The 18,471-nt window shown below is 39.2% G+C and overlaps 2 protein-coding genes across 4 annotated transcripts in view; one reads left to right on the forward strand and one right to left on the reverse strand.

Moving 5' to 3' along the window:
• TSHR (thyroid stimulating hormone receptor) overlaps positions 1 to 18,471 on the forward strand; it is a 72,848-nt gene that overhangs the window by 45,671 nt on the left and 8,706 nt on the right. For all 3 annotated transcript variants that reach the window (XM_072863528.1, XM_072863529.1, XM_072863530.1), the window contains 4 exons: positions 546 to 620; positions 3,380 to 3,457; positions 4,455 to 4,523; positions 14,146 to 14,223. In XM_072863528.1, coding sequence (XP_072719629.1) covers positions 546 to 620; positions 3,380 to 3,457; positions 4,455 to 4,523; positions 14,146 to 14,223 — 300 coding nt within the window. The remainder of the gene's footprint in view (positions 1 to 545; positions 621 to 3,379; positions 3,458 to 4,454; positions 4,524 to 14,145; positions 14,224 to 18,471) is intronic.
• The window catches only part of GTF2A1 (general transcription factor IIA subunit 1), a 68,680-nt gene that overhangs the window by 1,336 nt on the left and 48,873 nt on the right, over positions 1 to 18,471 (reverse strand). The window lies entirely within an intron of this gene.

Genomic DNA, 18,471 nt, shown 5'->3' on the forward strand with positions numbered 1-18,471 from the left:
AAGAGAAAGTGGTCAAAACAATTTCATTTCAGGAGAATAGTTTTTAAAAAATTGAGAATTATATTTTCTTAAGTTATTTTCACTCTATGGACGTTCAGAAATAAGGGGCATTAACTGTATTCACATTTGAAGACACTTTCCCTTTTCAGAGCTATTTGAACAGCTCTTAGCCTCAATGAAAGATAGAGGATTTGGGGGTCCAGACTATTGTCTGAAGCAGCCTTAATCTCTCAAGTGAATCCAGAGTTATAATTTTTTTCTCCCTATTCACCTCACAGACTACGTCCCTCTGCAGATCTGCTTAACTGTCTTATTATTCTGTGTTCCCATTTTTTAGATTCTGTAATTTATCATAAATCCGGTATTTTGAGGGTTTTTTAATTGTTCTTGCATCTGTATATTTTAGACAGTTGATTATAAATGAATTCATTGACAATAGAGAGGATGAAATAACCATCCTGCACTGTTGAATGCTTTAAATACATTGTTTGTTGTTGTTCAGTGATCCCGTACATGTAATTCTTTCTGTTTCTTCTCTCTTTCAGTGGTATTTTTAATACTGGACTCAAAGCATTTCCAGACCTCACCAAAATCTACTCATCTGATGTGAACTTTTTACTGTAAGTGTCAGTCCTCACAGCTGGTTAGAATACTGCCATCTTCAGATCCCGAGAAAACCTATAGTGAATGTTTCTGTTTTGGAGAAAAATATAAAATAAGTCTGACAAAGCACTTTTCCTCAAGCTATATTTCAATGACCTTTAGTACCAAATCTGGAAAATGCCAGGTGACCTAGCAGTATACATTTGACCTGAATGAGAGAGATGGACACACAAGTGCATTTCTCTTGAATTAGCCAAAGCACATATACACAACTTCTACCAGACTTTTGCTTTTATTTTGTTTTTGTAATGGCTGTGCAATACCTGAATTAGTCTGAAGTCAGAATAGTGTGACACACAGGACCTGATCTGACATACAGCCACCTAACATGAAGTCATCATGTCAACATTCTTCTAACAAATTTGTGCTGGCATGGTGAGCTCATATTGCACATTTTCTGATACTACTCTTCATTGAACTCCTATATTGTTGAATCATAACCTCCATCGGCTTCTTTCTTCTGACCCCACCCTGAGCACAGAAGACTCAAGAGCAGGAGAACTGGACAATCTTGAGAGCAATCGTTTATCATTGCACCTTTAAAAAGCTCAGTGTTGGCTGAGCTCACATTTTTAGGAAGATTTTGGTGAAGACGTATTTTATCCAAAATGTGTTGTTTCATACAATTAATGTTTTAATAAAGAAAACAGACAAGGAGATTAAAAAGCAAATTGCCAAAGCTGAGAAATAAAGTAGAGCTAGACCAGGAGCTAGACTAGAGCTAGTTGCTAGACCAGGAGCACCTTGGTTTCATGACAGCCCTGGTAGTGAGGTCAGCTCAGGCTGGCACAGTGTGTCTCTAAGAAGGAGAACTACCCATCTCCCTTCTGTCACTCTCCCTTTTTTCATAGTAGTTGAATGAGATGCATGCTCTTTTAGATTGACAGCATAAGCTTCTATGAACACATAAGCTTCTATGTTTCAGTGCTGCTAAGGAGTGTTCTTAGTCAAGAATGGTCAGTCCCCACTGCATTCATGGTCTGCTATTGGCAAGACGAACCTCAGAGCAATGTAGAAATGCTGGTTGTTTTGCTAAAGAGTCTAGACCTGTAGTAAGCAATGAGATCTTCCCTCCCAAGGATCTTCTGAGACTAGACATAAGCCTTGTGCTAGCTCACGCTCCATAACCAATGTTTGCCTTGGCTGTAGGCCTCCAAGATTGAAACCTGAGTCAGCCAGAGCTCTGAGTGGGATACACCTACATCTTAAGAGCTATTAGGGAGTTCCTCAAAGACCAAAAGTGCTTTAGCTTAGATTAAGCTCTACTAGATCATAAATTAAACACTACACTTACTAAGTAGAGAGAACCAAGAATTAAATAGCCTAGATGAAACAGAAGCAGTTTATACAACCTTCCTTGCTTCCGACCAACTCAGTGACTTTCTAAGTGGCAGACAGCAAAACATTATTTTACTTCTACCTTGAAAATTTTTGATAAAGATCACTAACAAAAAATAAATGTGGGTCTTCTATGCTAAAGACTTTTTAAAGAGTAGACCTGCACTTTCAAGGGAGGTATTTCTAAACATTGTTATTCAATGAAAGATAGCCTTTGTGTTTCTTTCATCAAGAAAAAAATCTGCTCTTGCAGAATAATAGGTTTCTAAATGATGAACAAGGTATAGCTGGGGAAAAAGCATTCATTATATCACTATTGGCCTTTGAGGTCAAGCAACTTACAAGTAAAAGTTTGTTTAGAAAAGTGAACCAATTTGAAAAATGTCAAACCAAAACAATCTGTGGTGGAAAGCACCTGTCGGTGAAAACTACCTGGAATGAAAATGGTTGTAGTACAGTTCAGTGTTAGCACATATATATGCACATACATAGCACAGAAAAGGAATGAAATTGTTCCTGTCACATGGGCAATTGTTACGACTTCTCGGCCCATGGATGTTATGGTCTGGCCTTACTAGACCACATCTAATCCACAAGCTGAAGAAAATAAAAATATGCAGAATATTTTGGTTTCCAGACTCTAATATGATTCAGGAAAAGGCAGAAAAAGGACAATCAGACACTTTCCTCTGTCCTTTGTATCTACCAGCTTTTTCCCTCTCTTCTTTCTCCATTTTAGTCATAGTAAATCTCTTTAGTTTTCCTTTGTCCCTTTTGTCACAATAGAGTTTTGGTCTGAAGATACATAATATTTACTAAGCCTGCAGAGTGGGAGTAAAAAAGTGTTTAAGAAATGACAGATAGTGAAACACTCATTTGGACAAGAGTTGAGAAGAATCATTAGGTTAGATTACATAATAAGTTATTTCACTTGTGCTAGATGCAGTTCTGTAAAGTGAAATGCCTCCGTCCTGAATAATGTATTATCTGATGTCTTATCTGAGCTTAGCTAGAGAGCAGGATCTCAGCTCTAAAGTCACTTGGGCTGGCTCAGTTGACACTGCAGCATTATCTACTTTGCTAATTCTCGGGCTTATGAGACAAGGCACCTGTCCGTGCTGTTAACCACTATAATCACACAGGCTACACACCTCACCAGGACTATAAAACCCATCTGCTTCACAAGCTCACTTCCTGGATGCTGGAACATGCTCGATTCTTAATCATCCCACATGTATCTTCTGGCCTTATATATAACTAAATGAGTTATTCTATACTTTTATTTAATATCAAGGCAGAGAACAATTAATAATAAAACTGTTCTGGAGAAGCTCTGTTGGGCTGATGTTTGATTGTGATGTTTTGTCTCCTTTTCCAGTGAAATTGCAGATAATCCTTTCATGACTTCAGTGCCTGCAAATGCTTTCCATGGACTTTGTAATGAATCCCTAACTCTGTAAGTTCTTCAAGTTTAAATCACAAGGCATTTACCTCTCTCAAGCATATGGTAACATGTTTAAAAAATATATATATATCCCTGTCCTACTCTCTAGTAGTTTGTAACAGAGAAACACCATAGACAGGTAGTATCTATAGTCTAGGTTGCATAAATCCTTTACTTTGACAGTGATTTGAACCAGGCCTGCTGCTTTTCTTTAAACTGGTCTGACCAAAGTGGTTTTGCTTTTGTATGACCCTAATGCCAGAGAATGGCTATATTGGACAAAATCAAAGGGAAAAGTTTGCAGACTTCTCCTTCTGTAAAGCTACAGCATAGTTAGAACTGTGCCTAACTTTTTTGCAAGCTAAGTGGCACATACTGTGAAAACTAATGGGTGGCAAATGTCGGAAGAGTCACATTTGAAGGAAAATTGTTAAATAAAGTTCAGTTATGCAAGTCATACTCAATGTGAGCCACAAGAAAGGGCTGAGAGGAGTGAAAATGACTGTAATGAGTTATGACCTGAACTAGGGGGAAGAGCACTAGAATGCAAAAGAATGAATTCTAAAGAAATTTGAAAAAAAATCCATTTGCTCTAAGGGAGCAAAAGAATGAATTCTAAAAATTCAGGCAGGCCTGACAGTAAAATCATACCTATTTTGCTAGGTATTAGTTCCTTTAGCCTTCCTTAATCAGTCCTAGAAGGATTTTATTTCCTTGCTTTTAGTTTGAGGGTGGGAAATTATAGCAAAGTGTTTTCGTCTAGTTCTGTCTTTGCTGTAAAAAGAAGTAAAAGATGGCACACCTGCCACATGGTATTCTTGATTTAGCTACACTCAAGAATGCTGCTGGGCATTTTTTTCACCTCGCACTGTAATTGCTGCTTCTTCAAGAGATTAAAATTAACCCATCCATAAATGTGCTGCTGCCAAGAAAAATGATACATAAGATGTTAGGTATTCAGGTATTAAAGCAACCTAAAATACACTAATTTTATTTTTTTTGCTTGCAGCAAACTCTACAATAATGGTTTTACCAGCATCCAAGGCCATGCTTTTAATGGGACAAATCTGGATGCTATGTAAGTAGCAGATCACTCTCTTCTTTCAAAAAAAAAAAATATAATAAATACTCTATGCTTGTTGGAGGCTCACAAATACATATCTTATTCTAATTATTTTTAAGGAGAAAAGAGAGGATATTAATTTCAGCCAGCAATAAAAATATGGGCGCTTAATGTCTTTTGCAGTGTGCTTTCATTTGGTATGTATATTTATAGCTCAGAAATAAAATCGTAGCAGGTAATTCCAGCGTGAATTTTGTTCTGGTTTGAAGCTACAATAAAATTTTTTTTGATCACTAACATTTCTAAGACAATTTGGAAGATAATTATGCTGGTTTACTTACAAGACAGTTTATTTTAGTAAGTGTAGCACTGATAATGGTAGCAGCCCTTTCACAGAAATCTCTTATCTGTAAATAAGAGAGTGGTGTAAGGTGTTGGAAGCAATTCAGAGAAACCAGTCACTTGCATTAGAAATGAGAGATGGGCATCTCAAAAGCATGAAGCAACCACTTCAGCTTTCCTTTCACCTTCTTATTGTAGTTTCTGGAAAACTAGTGAGTGAGTGAATATCCTTTTTACACCATACCCAAAATCATCTGTCTCAATCACTAACACAGAACAAATCTCAATTCCAGACGCTCCATTTACTTCGGCAGAGCTTACTCTGGTCCTACAGAAGCTTGACTGAAGAGTCTGTCTGACAATCTCATAAGTAAAGAGTTTTCTTCATCGTGAGCTCTTAAATTAACCACAGAGGCATGAGGGTAGATATGATTATTTTCAGTACTTTATTTTAAATTAGGCTTGAATTCTATAAGAGCATCCTTCACATGGTCTTAATCTTTCCAAACTGCCTTTTTTTCCTTAGCAGGTAGCTAGACTTTTTAAATTTTGAAAAGGTCTGATTTAAACTAAAGATCTGGGATAGGCCTTATTTTACTCTCATTAGTTCAGTTACTTTGAACTTTCATATGAGAAAGGAAGTTTTTCCTGACGGCATAGTGTTTGTACTTGTGCCCACAGATATCGCAAGATGTAAAATATGGTAAAACGAACCCAGTGTCTTGACTGAATCCCTCTAAGCTGTATATGCAATACTTAAAACTTTTCTAAGCCTTAACCACTACGTGAACTGTATTGGCTCTTCCAGTTCTTACATTTTGATGAAACACAGGTTAGAGATTATTTTGTAGGAATTTTTCTTTTTGCTTCTCTGATAGTATGTAAGTGCTATTGCTTCTGGCCTCTTTGGAATTTTCCTTATTATTAAAAGATCAAGTGAAAATGTAGTTTTAGAAGATCTGGAGTCCTAAACATCTGCTTTATTGGACTGGGTGGAAGTAGAGAAGCAGAAAACACATACTAGGTTCTGCAGATACTGCTTGCTTACTTTCAGAAAAAGTTTGTAATTAGTATTCTTTAAGGGTATTTCAGTATTCTTTAAAGTCTTGAGGGTAGAGGGCCTTACAGAGAGATCTGGATAGACTTGAGAGCTGGGCAATCACCAACTGTATGAAATTTAACAAGAGCAAGTGCCAGATTCTCCACCTGGGATGGGGTAATCCTGGTTATACATACAAATTGGGGGACAAAAGGCTGGAGAGCAGCCCCACGGAAAGAGATCTGGGGGTTTGGGTTGATGGCAAGTTGATTATGAGTCAACAGTGTGCCCTGGCAGCCAAAAGGGACAACTGTGCCCTGGGGTGCATCAAGCACAGCATAGATAGCTGGTCGAGGGAGGTGATTGTCCCACCCTGCACTGCACTGGTGCAGCCCCACCTTGAGTACTGTGTGCAGTTTTGGGTGCCTCAATACAAGAAGGACATCAAACTATTAGAGTGTGTCCAGAGGATGGCAACCAAGATGATGAAAAGCCTCAAGGGCAAGACTTATGAAGAGCAGTTGAGGTCACTTGGCTTGTTCAGCTTAGAGAAGAGAAGGCTGAGGGGTGCCCTCATGGCAGTCTACAACTTCCTCACGGGGGGCAGCAGAGGAGGGGGTACTGATCTCCTCTCTCTGGTGACCAGCAACAGGACACAAGGAAATGGAATGAAGTTCCGAATTGGACATTAGGAGAAGGTTCTTCACTGAGAGGGTGGTCGGTCACTGGAACAGGCTCCCCAGGGAAGTGTTCACGGCACCAAGCCTGTCAGAGTTCAAGGAGTGTCTGGACAACGCTCTTGGTCATATGGTTTAGTTTTAGGTAGTCCTGCAAGGAGCAGGGGAGTTGGACTCAATGATCCTTATGGGTCCCTTCCAACCTGAGATATTCTATGATTCTATGATTCTAAGTGAATCTTTCCAGAGACTGGCTATGATGCACTAGTTAAGCAAATTTAAAAAAAAACAAAAGAACTAAAACCAGGCTTACTTTCAGGGCTTTATCTACCAGCAGTAAAAATAGTTTATTACAACAAACAGTTTTCTCCTAATTAAATTGTATAACATTTACTTGGAACAAAGCACTACTCCAGATTTACAAGGCAAACTAGGGAGCTGAACATCAGTGGTAAAGCCTTTATCGGTTTGATAAACTACATTGAAATTTCTAAACTAATTTTCTGAAGTAGTTTGGTTACCATATGCCAAGATAAGGTATAATTTTGCTAAGTGCAAGCTTGGAGATTTGTTGTTTCTAGCAGCAGCATTAAGTTAATGCAAAAGACAAATATTTCATTTTCTGTATTCTGACATTTCTAATTTGAACTCCTCCTGTTTATCTACCACTGTACAGCGAAGAAAGTACCTGTTTTCCTCTGGGTCTGATCCAAGGTCCTTTGGACTTGATGAAACTAGGAGCAAAAAGAAACTAAGAGAAAAAGAGTGAGGGAAAGAAATTTTAATGGGTTTTGAATGATGACCTCAAGGAGGAAATCAAGTAAAAAAGGAAAACAATCAAAAACAATAACTCATTTTTGACAAATCATTCAAAGACTCCATGTTCCATCCATAAATCAGAAGACATTTTGGGAATCTTGGAGGCTACCTTCTACCATGCAGTCTGCCTTTCTACCACTCTTGCAGTATTAAAAGACCTATGTAATGCAAGGAGGTCAAAACAATCAATGCAGCTATAGGTGTGGAACCGTGCATAAATGGTTTCCATTATCATAGTGAATGACGGCACTATCTAATAATCCTCATCCAACAAGGATCTATGTTTTATAGCAAACCACAGTATTGCTGTATATGTTTTATAAAGGTAGAGAAGTAAAGAACCAGGAATGAAAGGCCGAATGACACTTTTACTGAACAGCATTCATTTGAAACTTGAATCCCTCGTTCTAACACATCATTAAGGTCCAGGAACTGCATCACTCCTGCAGAATTCTGCAAAGTGCTGCTCCTGCACCAATGTTTATTTCTGTAAGGAAATTGGTGAGGAAAGAAGATTTTTAAAAACATATTTCCAGTGAATGGCAAAATATATTTGTGATGAGCTTCTACAGAGCTTTCTAAATTAGTGAAATGGAAAGTGTGCAATCTTACAATCTAATAACAAAAATAAACTCCAAAAGAATATATTTACTTTGGTATATACTCTCAGGGATCACTTACAATGCTGGGCTTAGCTCAGAGTCAAGACAAACAATGGTGTAGAAAAAACATACAATAAATCCTTAATACTGCTCATTTACCAATGCCTCTCTTTTGCCTTTCTTTAACCTTCATTTCATAATCCAACAGGATGCATAGATACCTTAACATGTTACATGTCCAGACACCATTTAATTCTATAGTGGTGATACTTAAATGTGTGGCCAACATACTATTTTTCTCATTGTTTGTTAAGCTCTGCTACCTTATTTTAAAATCAGAAGCTGAAAGCAAGCAAGCAGATACTATCAAATAATACATAATTCCATAAGCCAGTGAGGTATGCCAACTAGGAACTTCGGTAACTTTACTTGGTTTTTAACTAAGTGATCCTTTGGAAGAAAATTTTGCAAAGCCTCCCTTTTTCCCTAATCAGGCTGTTCATTCTTATTCCATCACTCCCTGTGCTGATAAAATTGGCTGTGGGACTGCAGTAAAACCTTATCAGTGAAATAATCCATCTTTAAAAAAAACACTGAGAAAGGTGTGTCTGGCTACAATATGGGGGATGGCATGAATTACTTTGGACTATGGAGGAAGAGAAATAGAAATCTTTTACACTGAAAAAAGAAAGGTATGTGGAACTATATGTTAGTTAGATGTGGAACTATATGTTAGTTAGTTAGTTGAAGTAGCTGGTCAGCATTTTTCATTCCTATCCTTTACTCCCCGAAGAAAATACACTTTTGGTAAAAATAAAATATTTTGTAAAAATATCTTCAGACCTTTCAGCATTTTTCAGTTTTTCATCTCAGTTGAAGATTGAAGGTATTTTGAATATTTAGGATTTTGTTTTTCTTTTGCCATCTCATGCTTTTCACGTTTGCTCTCTAGCTCCAAAATGGTGTCCCTGAAGAGCTCCCAGAATGCCCTCAATAATTTAACTTTCATACTTTTTTTTATTTTTAAGGAAGGTTTCTCGTATATATGCATTTCTCCTTTTTGGAGACTATAGCTGTGGTGTACTCTTTGGCTTTTTTGGTCCTACAGAGTTGTTCAATATCAGTACACGGTGGTCGGTCTTATAAAACAGACTTTAGACTGTAACATTTTGAAACAGAGTGTGTGTGCCACTCAAGCTGAAATCAAAAGTTGCTTTTCCTCATGCAGACTCTCTAACCTCTTGCTTTATGAAGCATGCATTGATAATGTCTGAATACTCAGTAGCTCTGTCATGCCCTGACATAACATTGTCCTGTTTTACATAGCAGTTGAAATGCCCTGTTACTGTTTCATGTCCTCAGAAGATCCTGCTCAGCGTACTGCAGTCATGTTGTTGTCTGGTGGGGCTGAGACTTAATGCAATACTTTTCCCACTTATCCCTGGATCTTGAGTCCATAGAGACTCTGTATTATTCGCTGGTATAGTTACCTTACTGATCTGATTTGATTAAAAAAGAAAAAAAAAAAAAGCCTTCTTTTACTTATAGCACTATGAAACCATCAGCATATCCTACTTCTGATTCAGCATTTACTACTCCAGATTTCCTACATACTTTGCCCTGTGGTATTCATGTCTATCTGATTGCCTTCCACCAACTTTCCAAAATGGCTATTATTCTAGTGTCCCCACTGAGGACAGATACTCCACTTCACCCATGTGATTTCTAAGACTTCCAACATTTGTTTAGATATGTGGGTACCACTGTTGCAGTTTTCTTTTCTGCAGTGTATTTAAATTACATTCTATACCATTTAGCTATCAGTAACAGGATTAAAGGCATTCTCAGAAGGAGCTATACTGGCTATACATAAATATGAATTTGACAAAGAAAGTTTACCAGAGTCTTATTCTTTCCATTTAAAAGACGTAGCTATCAAAATGGTTGGACTTGATGATCTTAAAGGTCTTTTCCAACCTATATGATTCTGTGAAAATAAAAGGGCTTAAACAACTGAAATCAATTAGCATCAGGAAATTGTACATTCTGATGGGCCTGACTCATCTGTCTGAAAACTGGCAGCTAACACTGCAGCCCCCCCTTGGTAACACATGCTTATGAACTTCCCAAAAGTCTCTAGCTGGCTGTTTCTATTTGTAAGTTTGAAGATTTTTATCACATATGTAAACTATTATATTTCAGGCTTATCACTCGCTATGGTGTTCAAATATCAGAGGAAAATATTTCAAAATTGGACAAGCAATTATCTGGTTGTATAATAATGTCTAGTTACTAAAGCAGACAGGTTTTTGTGTGTGTGTCCTTCAAAACTACAACCGAGGTGTTGAAATCTTGGATTAATTCTTAGCTCCTGCTCTGGTTTTAATTTTTTGTATTAGATTTGCAGACAAAATCATGAGGAAATTTGCAAACTGAAGCAAAAGCTCACAACAAAAGTCACTAGGTTGTCATTTACAGAAAATGAAAGTCAGTTCTCAGAAAACACAAATGTCAGGTGATACTAGAATGCCATGTATTTCTAAAGAATGAAAGCTTATTTCAAACAACAATAGCTGAGAAGATGAAGTAGGCTATTTTCCTGTGTAAGAAACAAGGCTTTAGGCATGGGTAATGTCCAATGAGTAACATGCCAGAAGTGTTACTCTGGCTTAGCTCCCTAAGACTTTGTATTGTGTAACCCAGCTGAAGTGCATTTACTTCTCATTTCTCACTATGGTGATCAATATAAGCTTATATCCAGTGAATGCTACGGGAAATTTGCCAATGACTTCAACCAGGACAGGATTAGAATCTTTACTTGATTTTTTCCACACCAAGAAACAATTGCTCTGACTATTATTTTTACAACTAAACCCCAGTTCAGCTATCTGGATTTCAAAGACTCTTCCGGCACAAGGATAAAATAGTGGCCTTCTGCACTTTTCCAAGTCAATTCAATTATCTCCATAGCCACCATCTCAAATGGTGTTTTTGTTACAGAACTTACAATTAGGAAAGGTTTGACCTTCGTATCATCTTTGCCACTAACTGGCACAATGGGCACAGCTCACAGCAACTTCATGGACACCCTCTGAAATCTCTTGTGACAACCTTTCTGTTGTATTTTTTGCCTTCCTAGCTACATCACAAGCTAGCTTTAAAATGTTTATAATAGTTACAGTACCAAACATCCCTCTCTGCTTGAGGTATTACTGCCTGCATCAGCAGTATAAAATTCTTTCTCCTTTAATTTCATTTAATTTCTTTAATAGGTCTGGTCTGGGCATCTTATCATTTTGGTGCCAACTGCACTCTGAAATTTTATGAAATTCCTCTTTTTAAGATAATTATGTTTAAATTCTGAGCAATGTCACCTGGCTTCACTTGGGCAATATTGTTGGTTTTCTCCTGTTTCTCTCTTTTGCTGCTGATCTCATCATTGGGAATTTTCTCTGCTTTTAGCTACCCTGTGAAACATGGCGTCCATAAGGCAGGCTGTCTGCAATCCTTGCAAAGTTTCTGTCCTTTAGTTGGACTGAGGACCACATCGTCTTGAGCAATGCTTTACGGTCATCATCTGCAGTCATCTTTTTCTTCATTCTTGCATTACAAGGCCTCCACCAGCCCTGTGCCCTTGTTGATGAAATGTCAAGCGATCCTGACGCTTGTCGTTGCTGGGCCTGCGTCACCCACTGTTGTCTTACTTATGTCACTTAGAAGTTCCTCTTCCTGCCTCTGCGGGACCTGAGCTAACTATAATGTTGCAGTCTGTGGACCCTGTCGTTGCTCCTAGACTGCAGCCTCATGCTTTAATCTGTGGTTTGCTACTGGGGCCATTAGACTTTACTTTTTCCACTACACAGAAAATTGATAAAATTTATAAATGGGATAGTTACAGGTGCTATGAGTCTCTTCTGCCTAGGCACCACAGTCCTTCAGGGCCTTTATAGTGTTGATCATTTTGCCATCATTTCATTAAGGGGAACACATTCCCCTTGACAACTTTCCTTGGCAATTTTCTGTGTTCTCCTCCTTAATGGGTTGCATTGCGTTTCTTCCCTGAAGAGCAGTCCTGCAGCTGTAGCATCCCCTTTGCTGCCTTGGTTCAAACTTCTCTCAGAGGTCCTTTCTCCTCATAGTACAGAAACAAAATGCTTGGACTGTTTTGTCTCCTTGCTTATGTAGTGCCCCTCGGCCAGGAGAGATAGACGCTCCTCCATCCTCCTCCAGGAACTACTATATTTGGTAAATGATTCTTAATCCCATCACAAGATTTCGATTTCCATCTAAATGAAGTTAAAAGGCATGACTAGGTTTGATGCCTGCAGGCTGTTTTTCTTGTAAACATTGTGACAGAAGTTGATTGAACTAAGTAAAAACACCACTTAGGGTTTAATTGCTGGCTTAGGGAAAGAATTATCACAGTAGTATCCACGTATACATATATACACACATATATATGTATATATACATATGTATGTATATAGAGCTATATATGTCTGTGTGTGTATATATATATATGGCAACCTAATCTTCAGTCTCTTTTCATTGCTCAGCTAATTCAGCATATTCCTGTCTGTGTGTTTAGGAGATCTAGCTGCTTGTAACTGCAGTCCTCCTCCCTCCTGGCTAACCAGGGGGAACCACCTCGTCAAGGAAATTAACATGCCTGTTGCATTTTGTGAAGTACTTTTTAGCTGGACGATTGTTCCAAAACCACATTTTAAATCTAACTCTATGTCAAATATACCCAACTAATACACACAAGTTGGCACCGTATGCATAAAAATAATGCTTATTCTTCCATTTCATCACATTCTGTGTATATGTGCTCTTCACAGAATGTCATAAAATGTGCTCAGTGCCGTACGTCTGCTGTGACTCTGGCAGAAAAGCAGGATGCCTGTGCTTCTGCTGCTCCTGCAGGGTTTTTAACTTATGCTTTCTCTTTGTACACCTGCAATTGTGGAACTACTGAAGCCAATTATTTGTCCCAAGTCTTTCCACAAAAACCATACATTCTATTAGGCCATTGAGAACAAAAATCTCGGACAGAAATGCATAGCCTCTCTAAAGTGATTTGGAACTTGACTGAATTACCTGCAATAATAATCCATGTTTTAATAATTACCTCAAATGACAGTTTCAGACCATGGTAAACAGGAGTCCAGCTTAAAAAAAAAAAATCAAGATTCATTCTAGATCAGTCACTCTTAAATCTAAAAGATTTAAATTCACAGAACTGAATTTCAAAGTGATTGCTCCACTTGGGTTATGTTATTTTTTTGAGAGTTCAGTAGCCTTGCATTGCCTGTCTTTAATCAAGCACCTTTAACTCAACTCTGTAAATTCCCTACTTCCTGAATCCACACTTTCTTCTATGTCAGTTTCCAGAGTGATGGGAATTAATGTTGGTCCTTGATTACATCAGTCATGTAATGATAGGAGAAATTTGCAGCATTCCACACTTAAGGAAATTGTTGGCTACTCAGGAAATTGTTCATGGTTTTCCCAAGACTTTAGAAATTTTTTTTTCCCACGTAAGTTTATATTATTTTTTCCTGCAGATTTATCCTCCTTCTCACCCCCTCTCTTGCTCTCCTTATAACAAAACTTCATTCTTAACTGTTGACCTGTATATGGGAGACTCCACTTGGCTATGGAGATTTTAAAATATTTAAAACTTTTATTATCAAACTCAAAACAAGGAGGGAATTATTTTCATGTTTGTTCATGATGTCTTCCTGTAAGTATCGTTCCTGTATATAATTCCCCATACCTCATTCTGATGAAAGCAAACCAATCTATTTCACCTCATCCTCACACATATTTACGTGAAGATACAGTGTGTATGCATGTATTCTTTATGTGTATGGCAGAGAGAGAGAAAAAGAATTTGGAGCAAAGATAATTTATTTCACTAATTTATTTATTTATTATTTGTTGAGGAATTGAATTTATTTTCAAAATGGCAAACCTGTATTTTGTTCCTTGGGTACACAGAAAATGAAGTAACTGATTATGCTTCAATGTGTTGTTGGGATAGGATGGCCCTTATACATATTGCTTTTGTAAATCTGTTTAGGCAAGTAAACTGAAGATCCTCTTCTTTAACCTATGGATAACTATTTCCAAATCACTGTGTTTTGTTTCTGCAGCTATCTGCACAAGAACAAATACCTGGAAGTTATCAATGACGATGCATTTCTGGGAGCGCACAGTGGACCAACTCTACTGTGAGTAGGAGAAAATGAAATAGAGAAAGCTTTAAAAATAATACTATTTTAGATTTCACTTTCTTTCCAACCCCTATTAGCACCAGAGCAGCAGGAATGGGAATGGCATGTTTACAAAAAGAATATCAGCAACAAAAGCTGTGCTTTAGGGAACTTATTTAAGAAATGCTTGCAGCTTACATTAGAAATACTGTTTCTACAATTTTTTCTTCTGAAAGATTGTGCACTACAATCTGTCTTATGACTGTACAATTGTAGTACAATTGTAATACAAACTAAGGACTCTAGTAACACACACGTAAAGGAAATTGAAACACAGATGAAAAAATAATTTTAGACAGGACAAAGTTACTTCTGGTGCTGTCTTTTCTTCTTTCTCATGTAATTTGGCTTCCAGTCTGATTTTTTTAGTCCTCCAAAGAACACTTCACTAAAATTAGGAACTGAAATATGAATGAAACATAAAACTTTAAGAAGTCTAAGAACTTTAAGAAGAATCATATTCCCCAACTCAAATCATCTAGCATGTAACGTAGTGCATAGGACTAATCATGGGGAGAACTGAAGTGCTGAAAGTGGGATTCCCTCCTCCACTGCAAAAGCAGATGGTGCCGGCAGTGCTCACTCCATGTAGGAATCGGTTTTACTTTCTGCTCTTCAGGAAAACAGCATATTTATATCAGAATAACACTGTATTGTTCACAGAAGGAATCCTAGTAGCTAGCTACAATAACAAAAAGGTGCAGAAAACATTACTTTTCTCCCAGAATCTTTCCAACTCCAGAAAATCAGGCTGGCTACCAGCGACATAGCAATCTACAGTAGAATTTGTATTGGTCATAACCACTTTCTACTAAGAAGAGTGGTGTCCCTGATGTGCAAAGCTGCAACAGACCTTTGATGGCAAGGTCATCATCAAATCTCTGGTTCTCTCTGTCCCCTGCATCTCAAGTCAGATGCATTACAAGGCCTGTGTGTGTGAATGGTAGCCTGTCTTCTGCTTCAGCCATCTAAATTACTTTGTCTTGTGGGGTGAAGAGGAAGATCTGGCTGGGGGCCCACCTTTCAGGGCCACATCATTCCTCCACATCACTCTCTACCACAGGGACCACTGGAGTTATTAGCAGAATCCTTGGGAACAGGGTCTGAGACCAGTTCTGGGGAGTATCAGGTTTTCCTTTCACCGGCTTGAGGGGAGAGAGAAGCACGGACCATTCATGGAGTCATACTTCTGAAGCAGATACCTTAAATAATTGGACATTGGAGGGGCAGTCCATAATAATCAGTCATTCCAACAGCAAATCATGCCAAACTGCTCCTGTCACACTGGGGTGACATTTTGCCTGTTTCCTAAAGTCATCCTCACTTTCCCAGTGGCACCTGATGCATCACCAGCTACCCTGTTTCAGAGCAGCTCAGAAAGACGGAGTTGGGAAGCACCAATGCAGTCATCCTCACAAGGACATGCGGGCCAGCTCTTCCTCCCCTCCCCTCTGCAAAAAGCTGCTGCAGAACGACATAGGTCAGCGGGGATAATGTTATGTCACAGCCTGCTCACCTCAAGCCTGGCAGCTCTGGCTGCCAGCTGGTGGGCCACCCCACCCAGCGCTTCTCTCCAGAGGGTCTGCAAAGGGGGGAAACTAGTCCAGGCCTCTTCTGTTGAAGTTGCCAAGTCCCTGGCATACAGGCGTGTATGAGAAGAATAGGTAATGGTGGTAACACACTGCACTGTGTCCCTCAAGACACTGTCAAGGACTAACATGCCTACTCTTTTTTTTTCTTCTCACCGAATCACCTGAGAGATAAACTTCAGTTGTGCCATGAGTGGCCAGATCCTGAGACAGCAGTGAGAAGGTTGCGTTTTCTGACCATGTCTTAAAAGTTATACATTCTGGATAAGAAAAGCACAATCAAGGCCCCGGTCCACCATGAGGAGGAGAACTGGCCTTCTAGGCAGAGCAAAAGAGGGTGTTCTGGAAGCAGAAGGCAACAGACCAGGAGGGAAACCTGAAAAAGCTCACAAAGGGGCTGTTACACCTCCTGCTCAGGGAACATTTGTGGTGGCTGTCCCTCAGAAAGAGCCATTGCTCCTCTGGCTCCCTGCTGGGTGGATCACCTTCATTTCCACTGCTTTGGCTTTCAGAGGGGCCCAGGCCACCCACCCCTAACTGAGGTGGTCATTGTAGCAGTACTGTGACGGGGGCTGTGTTGGTGCTGAGTAACCTTTTTATTTTTCCATTAGTATTTGTCTGATGAGGCCTTTTTCTTAATGTTGTACATGGCACCAGAGAAGGCCTTTCTCATTTTGTACCTGGCCAGCAAGACATTTTTCAGTTGATGTAACTTTACCTGGACACCATATTTCCATTTTGATACTGCTTTGTCACAATAAATACCCAGTCTCAAAGCAAGGTGCGCTCTCCCTGTTATGTTTGGGGTCTCCTACGGCTCACTGCACATCTTCCCTCTGGGGCTACAGATGGCACGATGGGTTGAAAAGCTCCTTCCTAGGGATGGCAGAAGACAAAACACTCGGGATCTTAAGTCTAATGGAGGTGAGAGCTTGCAGTATCACAGATTTTGCCTCTTGGAGTTATTGTGGGTATTTAAAGCACCAGTGTTGTTGTTATGCTAGATAGGTGAACAAGTAAGGGCATGCTGCAAAGCGTTGTGGGGTAATCATATGCTATAATAATGTTGCCAGGTAAGCTCACTCTGCAAGGGCTAGCTTTGAGGTGTGTGACCTGCACAAAACATCTTGATTTAGGGGCCTGAGATGACTTCCTAGGACATGCATATCTTACTGTAAAGAACTTCCTTCTCACTCTGTGTTTTCAAGCTAGATTTCTCAAACGACTTGAAATTTTTCTAATCCGCTATAACTATTGTGCTAGCCCAGCTGCCACTGATCCTCGATCTCAGGACATGTTTTACATTTACAGTCTAAACAGCCAGCTATCCATCTCCCATTAGAATGATATACCTCCATGGCTAACAATAGTCCTAGTAGTATCTATAGTTAGAGAGAGATGTGGTACTATAGTGACATTACAGAGAGATGTATTGCTTCTCAAAGGCAGAAGGCATAAAATGGCATGGAAGCAACAGTAAATCAACAGTGATTAAAAAAGTCGGATTATTTCACATCATGATCCTTTGATTTGCTAGTCCTAAGCTAAACATCTTAGGAAGGTGTCGTGGTTTAACCCTGGCCTGCAGCTCACCCCCCCACCCAGCAGGATGGGGGAGAGAATTGGAACAGTAAAAGTGAGAAAACTCATGGGTTGAGATAAAGACAGTTTAATAATTTAAAAACGATGGGGAAAAAAACAACAAAGGGGGGGGGGACACCAAACCAAACCCAAGAAAAAAGAGTGACGCAACAAAAACAATTGCTCACTACCAACCAACTGATGCCCAGCCAGTCCCTGAGCGATGGCAGCCCTGGCAAACTTCCACCCAGTTTTATTGCCAAGCATGACGCCATATGGTATGGAATATCCCTTTGGTCAGTTGGGGTCAGCTGTCCCAGCCGTGTCCCCTCCCAACTCCTTGTGCACCCCCAGCCTGCTTGCTGGTGGGGTGGGGTGAGAAGCAGAGGAGGCCCTGACTCTGTGCAAGCACTGCTCAGCGATAACAAAAACCTCCCTGAATTATCAACGCTGTTTTCATTCACAAATCCAAAACATAGCACCATACAAGCTACTATGAAGAAATTTAACTCTACCCCAACCGAAACCAGGACAGAAGGGTGCAACATATTATTAATCTTTTATTTAATTTTAATGTAACTTTAATAGCAGCTTCAGGGACTTCTGTTACCCATGGATAACCAGGAATTATTCTGCATGTGTGATGTAGGAAGGGTTTGTTATAAAGCGAGATATCTTCCAGCAACAATTTAGAGCAGAATCCTTCCACCTGAACAGATCTCTTAGTTGACCTTCAGGAACAAGAACTATTTTAACAGGAACAAAATAGTTTCTGAAACTCCCACATATGCACTGCCTTAAGAAGGCTGAAGTCAAAATGAATGAAAATTCAGTGGAACCCTACTATTTATTGTTGGGTCATGTTAATGGCCAGTAACATTGCCCACGGGAGACAGAAATGTGCTTGCAATCGGTGCTTCATTACACACCCCCCACTGTACCATCAAGACTAATATTAATGAGTTAATTATACAGAGACCAGAGATTTATTAACTTGCATAATAGCCAGAGAAGTCTGACCAATATGGCCCTTCCA

The sequence above is a fragment of the Ciconia boyciana genome, chromosome 6 (assembly GCF_034638445.1).
Source record: "Ciconia boyciana chromosome 6, ASM3463844v1, whole genome shotgun sequence".
Taxonomy (NCBI): Eukaryota; Metazoa; Chordata; class Aves; order Ciconiiformes; family Ciconiidae; genus Ciconia; species Ciconia boyciana.